This window comes from Halyomorpha halys, unplaced genomic scaffold (genome assembly GCF_000696795.3).
Source record: "Halyomorpha halys isolate HHAL.00 unplaced genomic scaffold, Hhal_1.1 Scaffold1317.1, whole genome shotgun sequence".
Taxonomy (NCBI): Eukaryota; Metazoa; Arthropoda; class Insecta; order Hemiptera; family Pentatomidae; genus Halyomorpha; species Halyomorpha halys.
The window spans coordinates 228,807-250,460 of record NW_027105103.1 but is presented as its reverse complement, the minus strand read 5'-3'; the positions used below and the strand labels follow the sequence as shown (position 1 = coordinate 250,460).

At 29.7% G+C, this 21,654-nt stretch overlaps 1 protein-coding gene across 2 annotated transcripts in view; it reads left to right on the top strand.

Moving 5' to 3' along the window:
- The first annotated feature begins 444 nt into the window (after nt 1–444).
- LOC106689281 (uncharacterized) overlaps nt 445–21,654 on the top strand; it is a 41,477-nt gene continuing 20,267 nt past the window's right edge. Inside the window, exons 1-2 of one of the 2 annotated variants that reach the window (XM_014434175.2) lie at nt 445–568; nt 7,483–7,739. In XM_014434175.2, the coding sequence (XP_014289661.1) occupies nt 7,592–7,739 (148 nt within the window). In that variant the 5' untranslated portion in view covers nt 445–568; nt 7,483–7,591. The remainder of the gene's footprint in view (nt 569–7,482; nt 7,740–21,654) is intronic. The other variant, XM_067048485.1, reaches the window with a different exon arrangement.

Here is a 21,654-nt window from a genome sequence, read left to right as displayed (position 1 = left end):
GTTCATATTCAAAAATTAACCAACTGTTAAAGCCCAAAAGTTTTGTTCCTAGTTAGGTTAATTTTCTTTGCAACTTTCCAAGTGATTTTTAATTTTGTTAGTTGTAAGTTTATTTATTTTTTAACTATACATACGTAATTTTGTAATATTAATTTGATACACAAAAATAAGGGATATAAGGAGGTTTAGTGTATATATATATATTGCTGAGTGTAACATGTGCAGAACGATATCGAAGACAGTGGGGCCATTGCCTGCATAACCGCGGATGAGGCAGATGGCTGTGAAGATTTAAGAAGCATGCGAGCCATGTTAGGAGGCTTTGGCACAGTGCAAGACGCTCCGCCGCCATCGTTCTTTGAGCCAAGTTTGTGCTGGAGCTGTTTGGTTTATTTTTGGAACCCTTTCGTCGACTCGCCGGCAGTCACAACTGTGCAATCATCAGTTGTTGGTGTCGTCGGGCTGCCTTGGACTCTCTCTCATCAGCTCGCCGGCGGTCACTCTGGTCAACAAACTCTACACTTTAATGTTATTGTCGATATGCGCATATCGACACCCACGACCATCTGTGAGTGACTTTCTTTTCTTCTTCCGAGCTTCATAATTTATTTGCTTTTAATTAACTTATTATATCTTGTGTAAATAGAATTGTTTTATTTTTTTGTTTGAACATGTATCAAAATATTTTTATTTTTTTTACTCCACACTTTTTTGTAACAACATAATAGTTCATTTTTTTGTTTGTTTATATTTTAATTAATTAAATTTGTATATCACTTGGAAAGTTATTTTTCTTTATTATTTCATTTTCTCTATTATTTTATTTATGTTTTTTTTGTATGTGATATTTATTTCAGGTCCTCCGTTTTATTTTATCTCGAACCAGCGAAGATTTTAACTCTGGGGAAGAGGTCGGTTTTTCACTAGGAAACACACCTCGCCCCAACACCAACATTTCGTATTATCTGATTTAAAAATTATTTTTAACAATTTTTTTCCAAATAACTTTTTATTTGATACTTTTGATAATTATCAGCACCTATTTACTTTGTTTTATTTTTATAATTAGAAAAAAATGGCCTTTAAAAATATTGACAATATTAAGCAGGCTACTGAAGAGAATTAAGGGCATGAGATCCAAACCGCTGTCACTGTGAGTGCTATCAGAAGGAAATGATTCGTGGAGACGTGACCATCCTCACAGATAGAACCTTCTAGCTTTCAATTTCAGCATTTGCAATTATGGATATAGACGAAATATCCATGTTTGTTTTCTAGATAAATTTTCTAATTGGCTCCCCAACAATTGATGACTTTTCAAAGATAATTGATATATCTTCGTTTGAAAAGTAAAGAATTTTTTAAATCAAAAATCTTTGAACAGTTAAAATTTTGAATTGCCTGAAAATAACAAAATTACGTATCTAAAATTTTGGAAAAAATAGTACATCTGTTTTATAGGATAAAATGAAAGTTTAAAAAACAATTATGCGGCAGTCCCACAAACGTGACTCAACATTTACTGATTTTTGCGGTTTTCACTAGTATTCATGTTTTGGACCTATTTACAGGTAAACTGACCTTCAATGTTCAGTCGGCAACAAAGACATTTCTTCCTTAAGATGTCTCCGTTGAAAGACCTCCAGAGACACAAAGAGGTGGCGATTTTCTGCTTTATAATGCCACGTATTACATTTAACATTAATATTCCTTAAACCCCATTCTACCCTATTGGATGGAGAGATGAGGTTGATGATCTGCGTCTTCTGGGTGTTTAGGGAGGAGGATTTTCCCTAAATTCTGGGAATCGCAAACTAGGGATTCTCGAAGACATTTCTAGGAGGAAATGAAATTGTCTGCGGAGTCTAGGCGGTACTGGGTTATATTTCCTTCAGGAAAACCAAAACATTTTGAAAAACTATCAGGTATAATTTAGTTATTTTTATTTATGAGAGAAAAGAATTTGTTATTTACTTGTAATTGAAGGACTTTTTTTTAATAATTTATTTATTATTATTTTCAACTGTATACAATTACATACAACCAGTAAATTTGCTATTAGATATAAAATGACATGATAAAAACATGTGGAGAATATATCCATTCATGGAACTTCAATAACGTCACTCGAGAAGAAGATCTCGGGGCCATCTTCTTTTCAGACACTTAGGGGGATTCAATAGGTATTGAAGGAGAAGCCACGTTAGAAGCAAGTGGGTTTGGGTGGTTGAGAAGTTTATCATCGAAGGATTGGTATCTAGTTCTGGCCAAATCGGCAACACATGGAACATTGAGGTCCTGATGGATGACTTGATTTATTACAAAGTAAGGAGAATTTTGGATATGATTTTATTTTGGACTGTAACGATTGGATATGAGAGGAATTAAATGGTTTAGTGGAGTCCCAAAGCTCAACTCCGTATGTCCAGATAGGCCTTATTACTGTTATGTAGATCAGTCTTTTGTAATGGATTAGAAGTTTAGACCGTTTGTCTAGTAAAGTTATTGAAGGATTTGGAACTTTTTTTTAAAGCATCGAATGATACCTTAAATACTTTATTTATTTTTTTTAGTAGTCATACTAGAAAAATTGGTATAACTTTTACTGTTAGTGAAACCTCATTTCGGGTTTGACATACCAGAACACTACCTGTTTATTCAAATGACTATTCACTTTTCCTCACAACATGGAGTGGTTTTCGTTTCAAATTAAATTCAATTTAAATCCTCACAGGTTATAGCATAATCCATGTATACTTAATATTGTTACAGTAATTTTGTATGTGGTTTACAGTATTATTTATCAAATTATAAACCAGACGTATTGGATAGATATCAACCAAAATTTTATTAGTCAATATACATTTACCTGAACATTTTTTGCTCTTTGGCTTTAAAAACGAACACCTACTCCGAGTTAATTTGTAGTGATTACATTCTTCAAAAATGTGTTTGACGGTCAGCTTTCTTTAATATTTCGAACATTTTGGAGGGGCCTCTCCTGTTATGAGGTGGATGTGTGTCAATCGGGTATGTCCTCTTCTGAGTCGGTTGATCACTACTTCTTCGTGGCGGGTTACTTTGGGTTGCTGTAATCCAGGACTTCACATCTTTCTTTATAGATTTCAACTTACTGGGTGGACTTTCATACCACATTTCCTGCCATCTTTTATTAATACATTCCTTTAAAGGGCGAGCCAGTTCCTGTGCAGTTAAGATTTCTGCGGTTCTACATGGGAGGGCATAACTTCATGATAGTGCAATATCAATTTAGAAAAAAACCCAGCTAAGGTCATGGAAATTGTTAATGGCTTAAAAAATAAATAAAATAAAATAAAAAAGATGCACAAGTAAACAAAACATATAAATCCATTCCCTATTTAAAAAACAAAAAAATACTATCAATTTTAAATACTGAGTTGTTTATAGTCAACCACAGATTCAACATGAAGAAATGGTGGAATGTGCGCTCAGTAATGATAAAAATAAATAAGTAAAACTTATTTTATTCGTGTAGAAGTTTCGGCTTAAATTTCAAGCCTTTAGGTCTGGAAAAAAAAGCGAGAGAACAACCATTATTTTTTTTTTTTTTTTTTTTTTGATAGATAGATTTATTTATTGATAGATATTACAATCTGCCACACAGTTGTGGGCAGTAGGTAATATTGATAAATGATCTCATACATACTAAAATAAAAATAAAAATAAAATAATAATAATAAAATAAAATAAAAATAAAAAATAAAAAAACTCAAACAACCATTATTTAAACAGAAAAAAGTGATATATATCCCACAAACTAAGAAATAGTATATCTGTATCTGTAGAGAGCAGATGACACTAAAAGAAGATAAAACATAATATTATAAAGGTAAGAATGATACATAAAGATTAATTTATATGTTTTATATTATAGGGTATTATATAAAAAATTTAAAATAACGAAAAATTTGATTAGAAGCACAATTGTATTACTAATTCTTGGATTAACGCCTCTTAAAACTTCCGTCACCAAGTGTTAGTCGATCGTAATTAAAAAAAAAATCAGAAAAACTTGGTAATAAATTCCCAAATTTATATGAACACGATAAATTAAAACACAATATGTTCAGTTATCCGAAACTAGATAAATTAAAGCTTCCCTTATCTAAGGGAAATTCTAATATCTGGAAAGGAATCCTTAGAAGTTCAGACAGTCATTAGTGCTATCGTTGCTAATAAACGTTTCCATTAAATTTTCCGAAAGAAAATAACCGAGATTTAGAAAGGAAACTCATCTAAGTCGTAAGATAAGAACTTGTGGAAGGAAACTCCCATCTTTGCCTTGTATATTCAGATACTTCTATCTGTTTGCGTAGTCACTTTAACAGAAATAACTGTATACGATTTGACTTATAATGCTTTTATGGCTCATAATACTCTTTTTATTTTATTTATGTTAAAAGAAAATATGGTGTACAAAAATAAAGAAATATTTATGTTATAGATAATTATATTCTTCAGTCTCCGATTAACACGCGTTTCTAAAAAAAAAAAAGAGTTTTAAAAAACTTAAATTTAATTTATACTATTAAAAAAAAAAAAAATAGCACAGACTCATACATGTTTAAGTTTTTTAAGATTGTCACCAGGTCATCCTCAATGACAGTGTTTTCCAGGGAACCCCATTACAAATGCATCGTCAACATAGTTTTCAAAGTAATATTAGGAAATTAACCATTCTAATCTTCAGTTTGGGATTAATTAAGAGATAATGTAGATATTTTTTAAGTAAATTAATGATTCTTGTGTTTCTTAATGCAGTGGTATAATTAGGAGAATGACACAAAGTTAAAACTATAGAATATAGAGATGGGCTAATAAATTTTGCTAAAAGGCATGACGTATAATTATGTTAATAGAAGCATATTTTGTTTTTTTTATTGAGTTTTTTTTCAGCTTTTATTAATTAGCACTATATTACAGATGATTGAATTTTTATTTGTTAGTTTATTTTATTGTCAATAGGTCTTGAAAAGTAATAAAATATTAATTTTAATATTCCTGGATCCATTTTTTTCTACATAAATTACATTTGGAAACTATATCCATAAAACGAAATTGTTGTAGATAATTTGAAAGTAATTAACAATAAGATATCATTAAAAATAAAAACAATTGAGTCTGTTAGGTTAATTAAAACAAATAAATAAAATCCAAAAACAACTTGTTTTGTTGTTTAAACCACAAACCATTACACCATACAATGATAAAAAGTCTCTAAAAAGTCTAACCCTCTCTTTTAATGAATTTTTGTTCTGTTTACAAGGCAAATATGAAATGATATTGTCCTATCGTTACTATGGCAAAGGGATAAATAATCCTTGTTATACAAATAAATACCACCCTCTCTTGTACAGTTTGATTATTTCTTCTTTCCAAAGGTGTTGTTCAAGTAAAAGAACTTTTGGTAATGTTTTTAATATGAGCAAATCTATTTAACCTGGCGTGTGTTTCGCTAAATATTAATTATAACAACTGATCTTCATTTTTGTTCAATTTCTAAAGTTACTAAGTCTCCCCCCCCCTTCCATTTTCACTTTTCTACTTCAAAACGTTTAAGATAAGTCCAGCATACATTTGTACTAAGTAAAATGTCTTTCCTAAACTTTTCCTTGATTGATATTGCTGACCGTTTTGAGCAAGCAAATTAAGCTGAATGGTCCTATCATCTTTTGTGCCTTGGTGACAAGCAAAAATTATCCTATCAATTGAAGCGTACTTGCTAGTGGAAGTACAAATTGTGTATGCACTTGCGTGTGCTGCATCAAAGATGTGAAGCATCCATTGTCTCTTGCTATTTACGTTACGATATAAAGACTCTAAATATTTTTTATAAACATTTTTATAATAAAAAGGAAGTATTGTCCTACCCTGTTTGACTTAAACACTTTCCGTTGTACCATTTTCCTTTATACTTTGTTTTGGAGTTGTTATCGGCTTCCATTTTTAGCCCAACTGAAGATGTGTACCGCTACACACCAGCACGGGTGACGAGGCCCCATCCATGAGTTCCAGCACTGCTTACTAATTAGTTACATTAAAGCCCTCGTTCGGCGGTCACTGCCGAGGATTGTTCTGGTCGGCTGGTGGCAATTACCACTATTTGGGGAAAGCGCGCCTATGTACCTCACTAACTAGCTAAAATGTGGATTGAAAACTATCTTGTATTACTGCTTTCAATTTATTATTTTATTTTCAAACATAGTTCTAATAAAGTTAAATTTATTTAAATACTTTTAAATAGAAATTATCGTTCTTTAGAATTATGGATATTTTAAACCAGATATTCATAAAAATATATAAGAAAAAAGAACAAATAACTATTTATTTTCCATACTCTATCCCAGTCCGGTTGAACCCATAGTAATTTACATCAAAAATATTTAAATCATCTTTCAGCGGGTTAAACTTCATAAAAACCTGGTTCCATTCCAGGTCTGTTCCATTCTGTGTCTTAGTCACAGATTTATTATTAAATTCCGTGGACCTTTCTAATTAGTTGGAATCTGGTGTGGGCCTTATGTAGCCGAAGGAGTTAAGGCGCCACCTTAACAACCTCGTAACTGCAGTGGCACCTGTTCGAATCCGGCTTGGGACTGTGAGGGAAGTTAACTTTTACTTCGTGGCGGCCCGGAATGAAAACCGAATCCGTCCAGTATGGGTTAGAGTAGGTTAGGTACCTGTAGATAAACCTCCTAAATTACCTATAAAACTTTAAGTGTACTATTCAATTCATTGATACTTGATAATGAATAATTATATTACGTTATTTATTGAACAATAAAAATGTTTACAGAAACGGACAAAAGCATCTTTGAAAAAAAGAATAAAAGTTAAGAAAGTAACTTCACAAGGTCAACTATTTCATCAAGTAAAGAAGACGAGAGATAATAATTTCTATGAAGAGAACTAAGAGACCACATGATGCTTTGTGGAATTGAGCTTCAGTTAATGCTTAATATAATGCACACTTTAGCTACTTGTTAAATCTAAATATTCTAATGCTGCTATAGAACTTAACTTATACAATAAGATAATCTTAAATCAATAAAATTGAGGCTTTCTGTCGTCAAACCTGGAAACTGAATATTTTTTATTAATTTATATATTTTTTTTCTTGACCGGATTTTTTAAGGTTAATTTCATCAATTTTTGATAGGAACTTTAGGAAATTTACTTTCTTGAAGTAATGTCGATATGAAGTTCTGGTAACTGATCCATATTTGAACGTTAATTAAATGTTTTAATATTGTCAGTTACCATATTTTACTACCGAACGCCTCAATTTTAAAAACATTATCTTAAAAGATTTTAAGTTTGAACTTTTCAAAGATATCATGGTTGTCAGATGGATATCTGAAGCATTCAAGAATACGAATAAAAGAAATTAAAATTTGTAAACGATTTTAACATGTTAAATTTCATTTAATTTTGGAAAAGGTCAGCTAGAGACAAATCAGCGATAAAAGAACTTTCCTCTACAACCAGTGCTAGAGGTAGGGGAAGCGGTACAATAGAGAAGGCTAGGCTGCGGCCTGCTCAGTCCGCGATGGTACCCTTAGTACTCCTCTTCTTCCTGAGGCTGGTGTCCACTGCAGAGGACGTCTCCGTGTCCCAGAGTCTCTCCGACGTGTGGACGTCCTTCGGCGACCTCGCTGGCTCTCTATACACAGTCAGGATATCTCCGTCCCAAGAAGGTAAGCTGTGCTAATAGACCTCGGGAAGTATACTACAAAGATCGGGTATCTGAGTGGATAATCGCGTGTGACAACGGCCTTTTGTTTTTTGTTCTTAGGCCTTTTCCTAAAGCGGTTCTTTATATAAATACTCTCGTCACTAAAGTCAAAGTGGCTCTATATAATTTTTTTTTATAGCTTCGAAATGATGAAGATGTTTATAGTAACAATAATATGCGGCTAAGAACATTTTCGTTTATTATTCTTAGCTTGATTCGTAGAAGGTAATTATTCAATTCTAACAGCAAATCGCTGTATTCGATCGCCAATTATATATTAATCCTTATGTTACAGCCTTTTTATAAAAGCTCCCAATTATTTTTGAACTCGAAGATCAATTCGCTTTACAATACTAAGACGAGGGTCTAATATAATATACAAATTATAGGAAGATCAAAATTCTTTGTAGTTTTCACATTCGTTCAAAGAAATAAATAATAACTACCACTAAGTAGATAACAGTTGTGAATCCTAGAATAAACCGAATTCATTTTCGTGCTTTTCATTTAATCTTTACAAGTTAACAGTTAGAAATTATTAATTGTCAAAATTAGAAGATTGGGGCTCTGAGTACTAGAGTTAGGTTCTGAACTAAGATATTTAAACCTTACGTAGTTATTGTATTATTATTCTTAATAAATTAGATATAATTAATGAAGAAAGTAAAATTAAGCGGGTGATGGGTGATTTATAGCTCAGTAAACTAAATTAGTTGCTGCCATCACTCGCTTTATAAGAATAGCTTTGACAAGTGTACCCTCGGCCTTCACGGTTTTTTTACTAAGTGAATTTAAGTGAATCTTTAAATGTGGTGAACCGTACTGATTTGATTACTAAACGGTGATATACTCTTCCAAACACTTATGTTAGTACACATAATAGTAGGAAAAAAGATAGTCATCGTTATTAAATCTCTTTTTCACACCCGGAATAATTGATTTATATTATAAATCAAGTGTATTTAAATTCTTAAAGAAAATATTTCGAGTTAATTATAAAATAAGATACATAAAACAAAAAAAAAGTAAACGTTTTGATTTTCATACAGCTTTTTTTATTACAAATTTTTAAGCAGTTTCCATTGTATTCTATTTCGGGATGAAATTATATATTTTGCGACGATATTTCTAATAAAACCATGCAAATTGTAGTAAATACCATTTTATACAACTTGCAAGGTATTTTTCACTTCTGTTAGTTTAAATAATTGAGAAAAAAATTATCATTATCATTGAACTAATTTATCAGCTCCGGGATTATTAAAAAACAATAAATTTAAATTTTTGAAAAAAATCTTTAGATTTAATAATAATGTTACAAAACTTTAAAAAATCACAAACACTTTTTATGATTTTTATATATTTTTTTAAATATAAATCAATAGTCCAAAATATTCATCCTAGGTTTTTTTTTTTATAAATTTTTATGTTTTGTGATGACGTTCTTGCAAAACCTTGAAAAGCATTCCACAAATATGAATGTCTTATTCAATTTTGATATAAAATCTTTTTTTCTGATAATTTAATCTCTTTTTTTTCATACCCTCCTCAGGAAATTTTTTTAGCAGGTACAAATATAAATACAAAATTATAAACAATTGCACAACTCTTTATTTACTCGGAGGTATTATAAGATTTATTGAGTGCAGAGAGTCGCGCGCGCTAAATTCCATTTTATTTATATGCATTACTCTTATATTATATAATATTTTATTATTCATTTATCTTCACATAACGGATAATTTAATGTGAACTAGGGACCTTATATAATCCGATTAACGGAAGTTGTGAGAATGTGGTAAAAGCGTAATTTTGAATTTAAAAGAAATATTTCGATGATGGGTTTTACAAAAAACTATAATCTTAATAAATGATAATTAAATAAGTATGTAAAATTAATATTTACTAGTATTACCGTTTTAATAAATTGGATATTCACTGCCCATAATTCTGGGTAATTTTTTTTTTTTATACTTTATGTACACTGAACTATTAACGGCATTGAAATAGTGAAATATTCGATAATAGTTCAGCAGGGAGTTCCAAAACGTAGAGTAAGATGACAGCGAATCTTTGTTTGGGTTAAGAGGTACAAACATTTATATACCCTTATATTATTTATTCAAAATCTTTCTTTTTGAATAAATTCTTCAGCGTTTACTTATGAATCAGAAAAAAAGTAGTAGAGTTTAATAAAATATATAGATATAAGACTCCCAATAACTACCGAAAATTATATTGAAATAAAATTGTCCCCGATTGATCGATTATGCCTGAATTCAAAGTTGACTACAGAAAAACTGGTTCTGTATGTTAATTTGGAGTATAAAATGTTTAAGAAGTAAAACCCTTTTTTTCGTTTTCTGCATGGATACAAATCCTTCGGCAGTAAGAAAGCAAAACTGATAAATTTTAACCATTAAAATAATAACCATTTTTTTTTTTTTATTGGGAGTTAAAAATAATAAAATAAGTAGTAATTTAACAAGTATTTAAGAAAAAGTTAATAAATCCGCTTCTAAAAAGTAAAGGGTTTTTCTACAAATTGAAATTTTATATCTAAAACTTATTCTATTTATTTCCAAATTTGACTTACAAATATTAGATGCACACCCCCTTTAACAACATTCCAAAAGTGAATTTACTGAATTTTTATATTCAATTGCTATTATTAGTTAAATCACAATTATTTGTCTATAAAAAAAATAGTAAATATTGATAATTCTAACAAATCAATGAATCACAAGATAAAAAAGAAGTAAGTGGTTAAGTGGTTAGTAAAATTAGTTACAACCTCAAATTCGGTTTCGGTTTTTTAAATGTCATGACGAAACATTTCTCTTTCTTTTGTGCCATTTCGCAGCTGCCTTCCCAAATTAGGTAAACCACACTCTGTAATTTGAATACACCACAACCTCTGATTCCTAAATATATAATTATTTAGAACCTTGCCCTTCATTTTACGACTAGGATGCATCAAGCGTTAAATCTTTAATAAAATTATGGGAGCTATAAATAATTATTAATTTTAGATAACAAACAATAATAATACCATTAAGGATGATTATAATTTATTATTCATTCCTTATTTCCCTTTATTAATTTAGTTTGATTTCAATAAACTCAATGGATGGAAAATATTATTATTTTCTTTTATAGCCTTTGTTTTTAATTTAAATTAAAGACAATTTTTCAATTCACAAATTTACTTTATTTTTCACATCTTTGTAATGATTGGCGTTTCAGGATTAGTCTTCCTCATTTTTTTTTTCAATAATCAAAATCAATAATTTCACATGACAATAGACCACTTTAAAGATCTGTTACTAATTATTTATGGTTGGATTAATTAATTAACTCTAAAAGTCTCTTCCCTCTAGTAGATGTATATAATATGAATTTCAGCTGTTCAACTTTAAATTTACGCGCTTTATTAAACTTTCCCGAGCATAACTAACCAAAGCTAACATAATTTTAATTTCAATGTAATTCTTTACTTTTTTAAATTTTCTGTAGTGTGTATAAATAGTATTCTAATTGATGTAGAAAGTGGTTTAATAGTTAAATTTTTCTCCCAACAAAGAAATAATTTACCTAATCGAATTCCTTAATTAACTATTATAAAATATACAAAAATTGATTATGTAACGAAATTTATTTCACTATTTCATCTTAAATATAAGAAAAAAATTAAAATCATAGACTAGTTAATATTATTGTAATACTTCATTGCGTAGTTTTATTCAATCAGTGGCAAGCCTCGTTTTTTTTAACCAAATGAGTTTGAATTTTTTTTAAATGTAGCCAGCCATATTGCACACCACATCATACGTAGAATCTGTAAACTGCAGTAGATAATTGCAGTTTCATATGATCTAATATTTTATGTGTTTGGATAAAGATAAAACATATTTCCACCTTTGCTACCTAATACGATTCCTATTTTGAAAATATTTGTTATGAGTTATAGAGAATTAAATTACCTCTTAAATGAACGGCTATAATGTTCCATACGATGTTTAGTTTTTATGGTTATCAAATGTTTTTTAGGCTCTATATATCTTTTTTAACGGATTAATACAAAAAAAAAGAAACCTGCACAGAATATTTAAAAAATAAACGCAGATCCCAAGTCCCTATCTTTTCCTAATTCTGGTCTGATTTAGATTAATTTAATTATACATTGTAGATAATTTCGTTATCTTTCAAATGCTGCTATAATATCTGGGGAGAACCATAGATTCAAGTTATTCGACAATGTAATTTATTCAAATATTCTAGAAATAATATTTACTTTACATTAATTGGATTCTAAATGTTTTTTAAACTCACCTTTATTGCAATAGAATAGAAACCACCAATAATAATTTAAAGTTCATAGGCATTTTCGTTATCGATATACAGTGAATAACAGATCTTTTCCAATATACTGGATTAATACTAACTTAAAGCCGCTTGAATAATCTTTAATTAAAGATTCAGTGAACGAATCTCTTCTAGTATAATATAACCTACAGGTTAATCTGTTTATAATATTAATCAATTCAAAAATATAGCTTACACGTCTTTACAGTGTCAAGTTACATTAGAATCCGGTAGCTGTAAGTTGATATAGAAAGTAGGAGTAAGGTAAGGGTAAGGGTAATCTAGGTTGTTTGATATTTATATTTGTTAGCTATATGGGTTCAACTACTTTAACTCGAACATTAAACTGTTCGGGTTAAAGTAGTTTGTATTAGTTTTTAATTTATAATCTATTTTATTACGATACCTGCTTTATTAGAACCCCATATAGCTGACGAGGTTTAAGTTGGTTATAAGGGACTAATTATCGGAAAATAAAATACTACATGAATTAATAAGAAAATTACATGCAGTATGGGACTCCAAAGGGAGTCTTGGTCGAAAAAAAATAATAAGAAAACTACATTAATTTTTAAATAGCTAGGTACCACAGTGTAACGATAAATCGACAAAAATCAAAATTTTTATTTTTTCACATCAGTACCCCGAGTCCCACTTTATGGAAAAAAAATGTAAAAATCCAAAGCCAAACTATTCCAGACATTAATTAATATATAATAAATATGACAGCAATAAAATAGAACTTGAGTTTAATATAATTTCGTAATCCATGAAGTACTATTTATTATTTAAATGTTATCTTACTGCTATAATATTTTACTATTAATTTATTATTAAAAAATTAAAATATGGCACAGAGGTAAGGCACTATGCTACTAACTCTAAGGACCCAGTATCGAATCATAATGAGGCAGATAATTATTTATTCTGTTATAGTAGCTGTTAGTTAACCCCGGAGCCTTCCTGGAGTCCATCCAGACTCATAAAATGGGTACTCTGAATTAGGGAAAAATCTGGTGGTTGAGCATAATCTTGGAAAAATCTCCTCCTTGTATAACCATGGTTCTACAAACAGCACTTTCCTTGGTATTGGTACTGGTACTGGTACTGATATTTGGTGGGGGAAACAAGTCCGGCAAGCGAGTCTAGTGGTCCTTTTGCCAACCCTTGGTGGCTACCTGAGTTGCCGCCGCGTACTAACCAAAGTGGGAGTGCCAAGATTCATTTTTCAGAACTGCCGAAAAATAAATACTAACTATCCCAAGTGGGAATTGAACCCACATCGTTCCGAACTGAGCGTCCTGGGACCAACGCACGGCCATCACGTCCCTACAGTACTTCCTTGCAAAATACTGAAGCTTTGACGCTTCATAGGATGTAGTGGTTCACATTATTATTATTGAACATATAACCTTAATCATTACTATACCACGGTTACGTTTTTCGAAGTTTATCGATAAAAATGTGAATAACCAATGGTTACTGATTTTGTCCATTATTACCATTATCTGGTTACCCCGTGTGTAGTGGGGAATAAAACGAGATGATTTTTTAAATATATATTTGTATTTATAAGTTGATATTTAAATATAAATATTAATATTGCATTTATTCCTTACAAAATTCATCATAATTTCCCTACTAGATTTGAAAAAAAACTTTGAATATTTTTTTTTACTTCGTTGCTGTATTAATTATCACATTGCGTATCAATCAATAATGGAAATTCACCTTGCGTTGAGTAGCTGTTTCCTAATCTCACGAACTCCTAATTATGGAGTGATGAAAGTCCAATCTACTAATTTTTTCCAGAACTTTGAATGAATAAATACTAACGTATTTTACTCTATAGCCCGAATTTTCACCATAAAATACCCGTGATGTGCCACAGAATAATTTTTGAATTCAGTAAATGTATTGACTGTAGTTTAGAAATGATAAAAAGGTGTTGGTTAGAAATAATTTTTAAAACCTTCCAACACATTACAAAAGACTGATCTACATGACTGTAATAAGGCCAATCTGGACATATGGAGTTGAGCTTTGGGGCTCCACTAAACTTTCAAATTCCTCTCGTATTCAATCCTTACAATCCGAAATCCTTCGTAAAATCCTCAATGCTCCTTACTTTGTCACAAATAAAATCATACATAAAGACTTAATGTTCCCTATGTAACCGATCTAGCCCGAACCAGATATTACTCCTTCCATTATAAACTCTCTAACCACTCAAATCCCCTAGTTTCTAATCTTGCATCCTCCTCCATTCCTGACAATCCTCCGAGGCGCCTGAAAAGAAGATGGCCACGAGACCAGCTAATGTAAAATGTCATTAGAGTGCTACCAATGGGTAGTTTCTCTACACGCCTGTAACACTCCAATTTAACTTAGATCAGATTTACTAAATGTATTATAATGTACAGTTGTAAATAGCAATAAATAAGTATTAAAAAAAAATCAAAAAAAATCTGCCAACTAATTTTAAAACGGCTGATCATAACAAGCTAAAATTTATGGAATAATTTACCATTGATCGCTAGTAATAGAAGCTCAAATCCAGACTTTTATGAATCGGGCCTGTGCTTAACTCTAAAACAATTATGATAATTACGTAATGAGCCATCATTAGTTATACTTCAAGTATGCTACTTTTCAAAACACTCGTTGATCATCCAAGCAAATACCTGTGACTTAAGAAAATGAAAAAGAAAAAAAATAGAAAGCTTGAATAGAATTGATAGAATAGTGCCACGTCTTCACACACTGACCTCAAGATGTCCATAAATTACCCAGCACAGAATAAAAGACTGGACTCAACTAAATGTCTTTCATGGCGAATGACAGGGACATAAGCTCTTACAAAACGTCCGAGTATTTGAAGGAAAGGCCGGGAAGAGCTGAATGAAAGAGCATCTTGTGAAAAGCACTGAAGAGAGAAAAAGTTTCAAGGTTTTTCCACATTCACCAAGCATTTGGTTATATTATTATTAATAATAAATCTTTATGATCAGGTAGTTATTTATACAGAAAAAATATTTCTTTTTAAATTAATGGGTATTCTACTTAAAATATAATCGAGACAGTATTAGTTGTAATGTTATATGACATTTTAATGAACTAAAGAAAAAAAAAAGTTGAATAAAAGAAAGATTTTCTCCTAGTAGGAATATTGATAAAATGAAAATGTATCAGACCTTTTCGGTGCTATATAAAGCTTCCCCTTAATCTTTCGACCGTAACAATCTTTATACTCAACATATAAGACTTATCGAGGTCTTATGCATACTTGATTTCAAAACTTTTTCCTTTAAAATAATTGTTTTTATATTCATTAAGTTTAAGGATGACACGATATACTTATTTTTAATTTTGGAAGAATTAAAAATAATTGTACTAATAATATGTGTACGATAACATTAAGTTATGAGGATAATTTATCTGTCTTAGTAAATAATTGAATTAAACTTTAGATATATATTTATTTATACGTGTGAGTATATATATACATCAATTTCGCTCACCCTATAAGTTTTAGAAAAAAAAATTACTATTTTTATGCTATAATAATAACCATTTTTGGAAAATTCAGTAGAAGCAGGTTAGACTGTTTAGTCACATCATGAAAAGAATTGCTCCGTCTAACACGTTTGTTCGATACTCATTCGTTTTCCTTTTCTTCAGCAGCATCTTTTTCTTTTTTCTATTTATTATAACCAATTTAGTAGCACATTCACCCAATAATTTATTATGGTATATTTTCTTCTTAACATTATATTATAAGGTGTGGTCATTTAGATTGATATATTGCTTTCTTAAAAAACTCGAAGTAATTTAAGGGTTGTGAAACATCTTTTATTGGTATCCCTGGGATAAAGATTGAAAAAAAAGTAACGAAAAGTTGTAAGTTTGATAAGGGTTCAAAAGTTAGACAAGAAATTGGGGATTTGAAAAAGGAAGACCAATGAGGAATTAATTTCAAAGGCGCGGCATCGATTGCGCTTGTATGACATAGGTTAAAATGGGTAGGACTTGTGACAGAGAGCAATTCAACAGATCCTTTCTTCCTAACTATGAACTCCTTAGTCATAAGAACTAGACGAACGCGGCTGAACTCCGAATGATAAACAGGAACGTCATTCTCTAAGATCGATAGTGGGTGAGGAAGATAGTAAAGGTGGCTAAAGACCTCCAAAGCCTATAGGCTAATCGAAAAAATAAAATTATATTCTTAATTATGCTAGAAAGAAAAAAAAATTTAATATCTTAATTGAAATTTACAACTGTACATTATAATAAATCTATTAAATTCGATTGTATATTATAATGGTATTATACAGGCTTGTAGATAAACTACCCTTTGGTACTCTAATGACGTTCTTACATTAGGAGGTCTAGTGGCCATCTTCTTTTCAAGCGCCTTGGAGAATTTTCAGGAATGGAAGAGGAAGCAAGGTTAGAAATAGTGGGTGTGGATGGTTAGGGAGTTTATAATGGAAGGAATAATATTTGATTTGAGCTAGATCGTTAACATATGGGACATTAGGGTCTTTATGTATGATTTTATTTATAACAAAGTAAGGAGCGTTGAGGATTTCACGAAGGACTTTGGATTGGAAAAAAAAAATATATTAAATGCATATTTTTACGGAAGATTAGATAAAATGGTTAAATAGATATCTAAAATATAAAAAGCTAATAAAACTATTAAAAAAACCTTTAAAACTTAAAACTTTCGTTAGGATTCAAGTATTAGAGAGAGAAAAACTTCATTAAAAATATTGCATTTCCATCCTTGATAAATACGCAGAATACTTAAGCCTAGTCTGACATCTTTTTTTTTTTTAATTCTTATAATATATAGGCAAATACACTAAATTTATAAAATATAATAGACATTTTTATGTTTAAGAATCATTTACATGGTATCAATTTTCTGTATCGGCACGAAAATGAGACAGTGAGGTATTTTGGCAGTCTCGTGTCCACACAGTAGCCCAACTCAATTGAGTCGTTTGGAGCAATGACAGTTACCACCTCATCACCACTACTGTTAATAAGGTTATATACTTTAAATAGAATCAACACAGGACAATGACTTTACTACCGCTACATGTACAGTTAACTATCACCGTCAGGCAGTTTTGCCAGGACAGGAAACTCCTTCATGACGGCAACTGTCATAGTTTCCACCATGACAATGGACAGCGATGTTACAATGTCTGTAAACTGTCCCCATGTGTATGGGCCATCAAGCTATTTTTTTTTTTTTTTTTTTTTTTGCGCCTTCAATTTTCACAAACACTAACTACACTTTTGATTATTTTTTTACTGAAAAGTAGGTTGAGAAATATAAATATCTTCCTCTTTTGATCAAAATGTTCACACTGCTACGCTATTCAATTTTGGAATAACGATTATACTGGAACTTTCAGCAAGGAATTTTCTATACCGAAGTGAAAATTTCGGAACGCCTCGATTGAATTCTTCCAGTGAAGATAAATAATCTAATCATTGCTAGACAAAGTGGACTTAAGGTTCACTCACTTACTTGGTCTTATCTCATTGAGTGCTGGGACCAGTTAAAGTGGCCTTTGGTGGAGTTCTTGCTTTCTCCCATGGAAGGAAAAGTATTGCTTTGATAAATCTTTAAACCAGTTTGGAAAATTAGTTACAGCTTCTGGTAAAAAGTAAAAAAAAAAAAAAATCATGAAGAGACTTATAAAATACTCAATTCCCTAGTATAGGCTAATTTTGATATTTTATTATCATAATTTTAAAGAATCTCGCGCTCAACTCAAGGTTCTTTGTAGAATAAACAAAGTAATGAAAATTTTAGGGATTGGATTTAGAAATAATTCAGAAGATTAACACTGGTTTATAACGGATGTTAATTCTGTTAACTATTCTGAAGTATTAGTACATGAAATTTGCTGTGACAGAATGACCTCATATATCAAGTTTTGAAAATGTACTAATAATATTTTTCATTAAAAATATTTTTTTTTTTTTTCAAAAGTATGGAAGAAACATCAAAACATGATAGTTTATTGTATTTGTATCAATCATTGTAAAACCGGTTCTGTAAAAGGTTATTGTAGATGTAAAAAGTAGAACATATATTTCCAGGATTAACCCAATTCATTCGATTTAATTTTTTTGTGGCATTAAATGGTGCATATTTAAAATCATTTTTAGCTCAGTTTTAATTTACAATGCGAAGTAGAGAGTGTGTCGGAGCTTTTCTGAAAGGACTGATAAGGTCCAGGTAAATATTGGAGGAAGTTTTAAATCTAAAAATGCTTACATTATCCCTTTTAATTTAAACAAGTACAGTTATGAGGTTATATTTTTCCATTTGTTATTCTTTTAATCGACTCTCGAAACTGGTCGGTTAAGATTTTCGGTAACATATTTGGAAATTTCTCTTAAGTCAAACCTTCTTTGTTATTAGCTTTTATATATCTACTTTGTTATTTAGATCAATTATTAATTAAAAATTAATAATTCATTTTACAGCTTAGAAATATTTAATTACATTTTATAACTGCGACAGTGATTCTGAATCGGTTCTTACTAAATATGAATCAACGATTTAATTTATATTTAATAAGACTACTTTATTTTATATACTAATTCATTTTATAGATTAGAAAAATTTAATTACATTTCACAGTTGTAACATTGATCCTCAAATAGTTTTTGTTAAATAAGAGAACCATTGATTAATTATTAGATTCTTAAAACTATTTGATTTAAATTTTTCGAATTTTTAACCTTATTTTATTTTTGTTTCGTACCACTAGTGTTTTTTTTTAGATTATATACTACTACAGTTTTACTTAGATTTCATACAACTATGGTCTGATTTAAATTTAATACAACTACTATTATATTTAGATTAATTAGAACTAATATTTTATTTAGATTATGTACTAGTACAGTTTTACTTAGATTTCATACCAACATGCTATTTTTTAGATTTTATACCAATATGGTATTTTTTAGACTGTTTACTACTGCAATTTTATTTAAATTTATTACAATTACTGTTTTAATAAGACTCCATACTAGTACTATTTTATTTATATACCATACCACCCCTGTTTTATTTAAATAACTTATGGAAAATAAGTTACAATTCATTTCACGGTTATTTAATTCAATTTTTATTTTTATCATTATATGTTAATACTAGTCTACACACATATTTTTAAAGGCCATAATTGTTTATGTATTTTGTTCGATTTAAAAAATAATTCTTTTATTAGACGTTGTCTTTCAATATGAAAGTAAATCTTCATGTGAATTATTCAATTGAAATTAGTATCTATATATAAAATACGTATCCGTATACTTCACTGAGCTCAGAGCGCTGGTGTTCGTGAGTGGGGGTGATCTCGCGCCTATCATCATCGCTATGTGATGATTGCCTTTCTGCAACTATAATGGTGTGGGATCTAAAAATCATATGGCCTTCATCATTTACCCTACTGTTAGTGGGACAAGCTAGGAATAGAATGAAATAGGTCAATTGTTGAATTATAACATTATTTCATACATATATAATACATGAAATGTATTATACATACTTTATTGTGTCTTATTATAAATTTAATGTATTATATATGTATGAAATAATGTTATAATTCTATAATTATAACATAAGTTATGAATTATAACTTAATTTGATTCTACTTACTATTTACAATGTTCGTATGAAGCCAGCGTTAGTTTGTTTTGAAATATATATGTTTATATAAATTAAAAACACTTTTGTTATAGAAAAATATTTTGTTATAGAAAAATCTGACAATAATGATTTAAAAATAAATTATTCTTCTATTAATTATTTGAAACTTTTCATTGGAATGTTTTATTTTAAAAAATCTTAGAAGGTGGTAATGAAGAATTTTTTTTTGGAAACGTTAAAGATATTTTTAATCATAAAATCTTGATATTAATTCGTTAAATCCCTGTCCCATTAGGGTCGAGATCAACTAACTAAGACTCTTAATTATATCCTCGTCTCTATTTTTTTCTCCATTTCTTTTCAGTGGTGTAATGTTGCGGGAGCGATGGAGTAACCCGCAACGGACAGCACATTTTTGGGGCGGCCAAACTTATTTTTTTTTTTTTCATTTATTTTTTTATTTTTATTCTTATGTTATTTTATTTTAGTATGAATGTAGTCAGTAAGTAGTATGTTACTTATTGTCCAACAACGTTGTGGCAGATCGTAATAATTAAAATTTTATCCTTTTTCATTATTTTCTTATCTAATACAATGTAGGTTTTCCGTCGAAACTTTCAGACCTTGAGACCATGTCCGATCAAACTCTTTCTTGTTAGGCCCACACAGTATCTCTCTTAAGTTAGCTCTACTGATTCTTCCATTCCTCTCAGAAATTTATACCTTCCCTGGCCACCAATCCTTGAATTTTTGAGAATTGTGAAAGGTGGATTAAAAAATTGTATGATTTAGTAAGCATGTCATGAAATAGTATATAATATCAACATTTTCAAAATCATAAAAATGTCGATTTAAAAAATAAAAACCTTACTAAAATCCGTGATAATTAGGTGGAGTAATCACACCATGGTTTTGAATTGATTAAATTCAGTTTATTGCAACTGAAATTAATTGATAAACATAAAATATTTTATTTATATAAAATTAAAACATTAAAACTCAAAATACTATGTATTAAAATGTGAGATAAATATTGTATAAATAACCAACCACTCAAATAACTAATTTCTAAAATTTCCCAAAGTAATTTTATCATCTCCAATTAACAATCACAGTTATAACAATATTATGAACTATATTATTCATTTTACTACAGAATAATATCATTTTATTTACCTAAATCATTTAAAAATAGTGAATTATACCCTCTTCACCCTAATAGACCTTCTCTTTAGTATGCTAGAAATGAATCGACTGTGATGTGTTTCGCAGTTGTGCCCTTGCCATGCATGACGAGCTCAGCTTACGTGATGGCAATCTTGATACGAGTATTCAAACCGAATTTCAGCGTTTTAGATTCCATTTTCAAGAAATTTAATTCCAAATACTTTCGATCACAACCATTTGAGCACATTTTTAGAATTTTTTTCATTTTTATAATAAGCACTGAATATAAATTAAATATGTCTGAATTTCATTTTTATTAATAATTATCATTTAATTTTTATAATTATTCACTTTAAACGTTCATGGAAACTAATTTATACAAATAATTATGCTTAAAAAACTTTAAAGTAACTTTTATTTCTAAACGTAAGTAACTTTAACTCTTTTTAATAAAAATAAACCTCAACAGTGATCAATAAAAAGTAAATGGATTATATATAGGAAGATGGTCAGGGTTGCGGTCACAAGTGAAACTGAAATAGTTTACAATTTTTTTATTTTCCAACGTTTCGCCCCACTTTGTAGGGCTTCATCAGGGCTAAAAAGATACAAAATGAAACTATGTTAAGATAAAATGATAGAATTAAAAATAAAA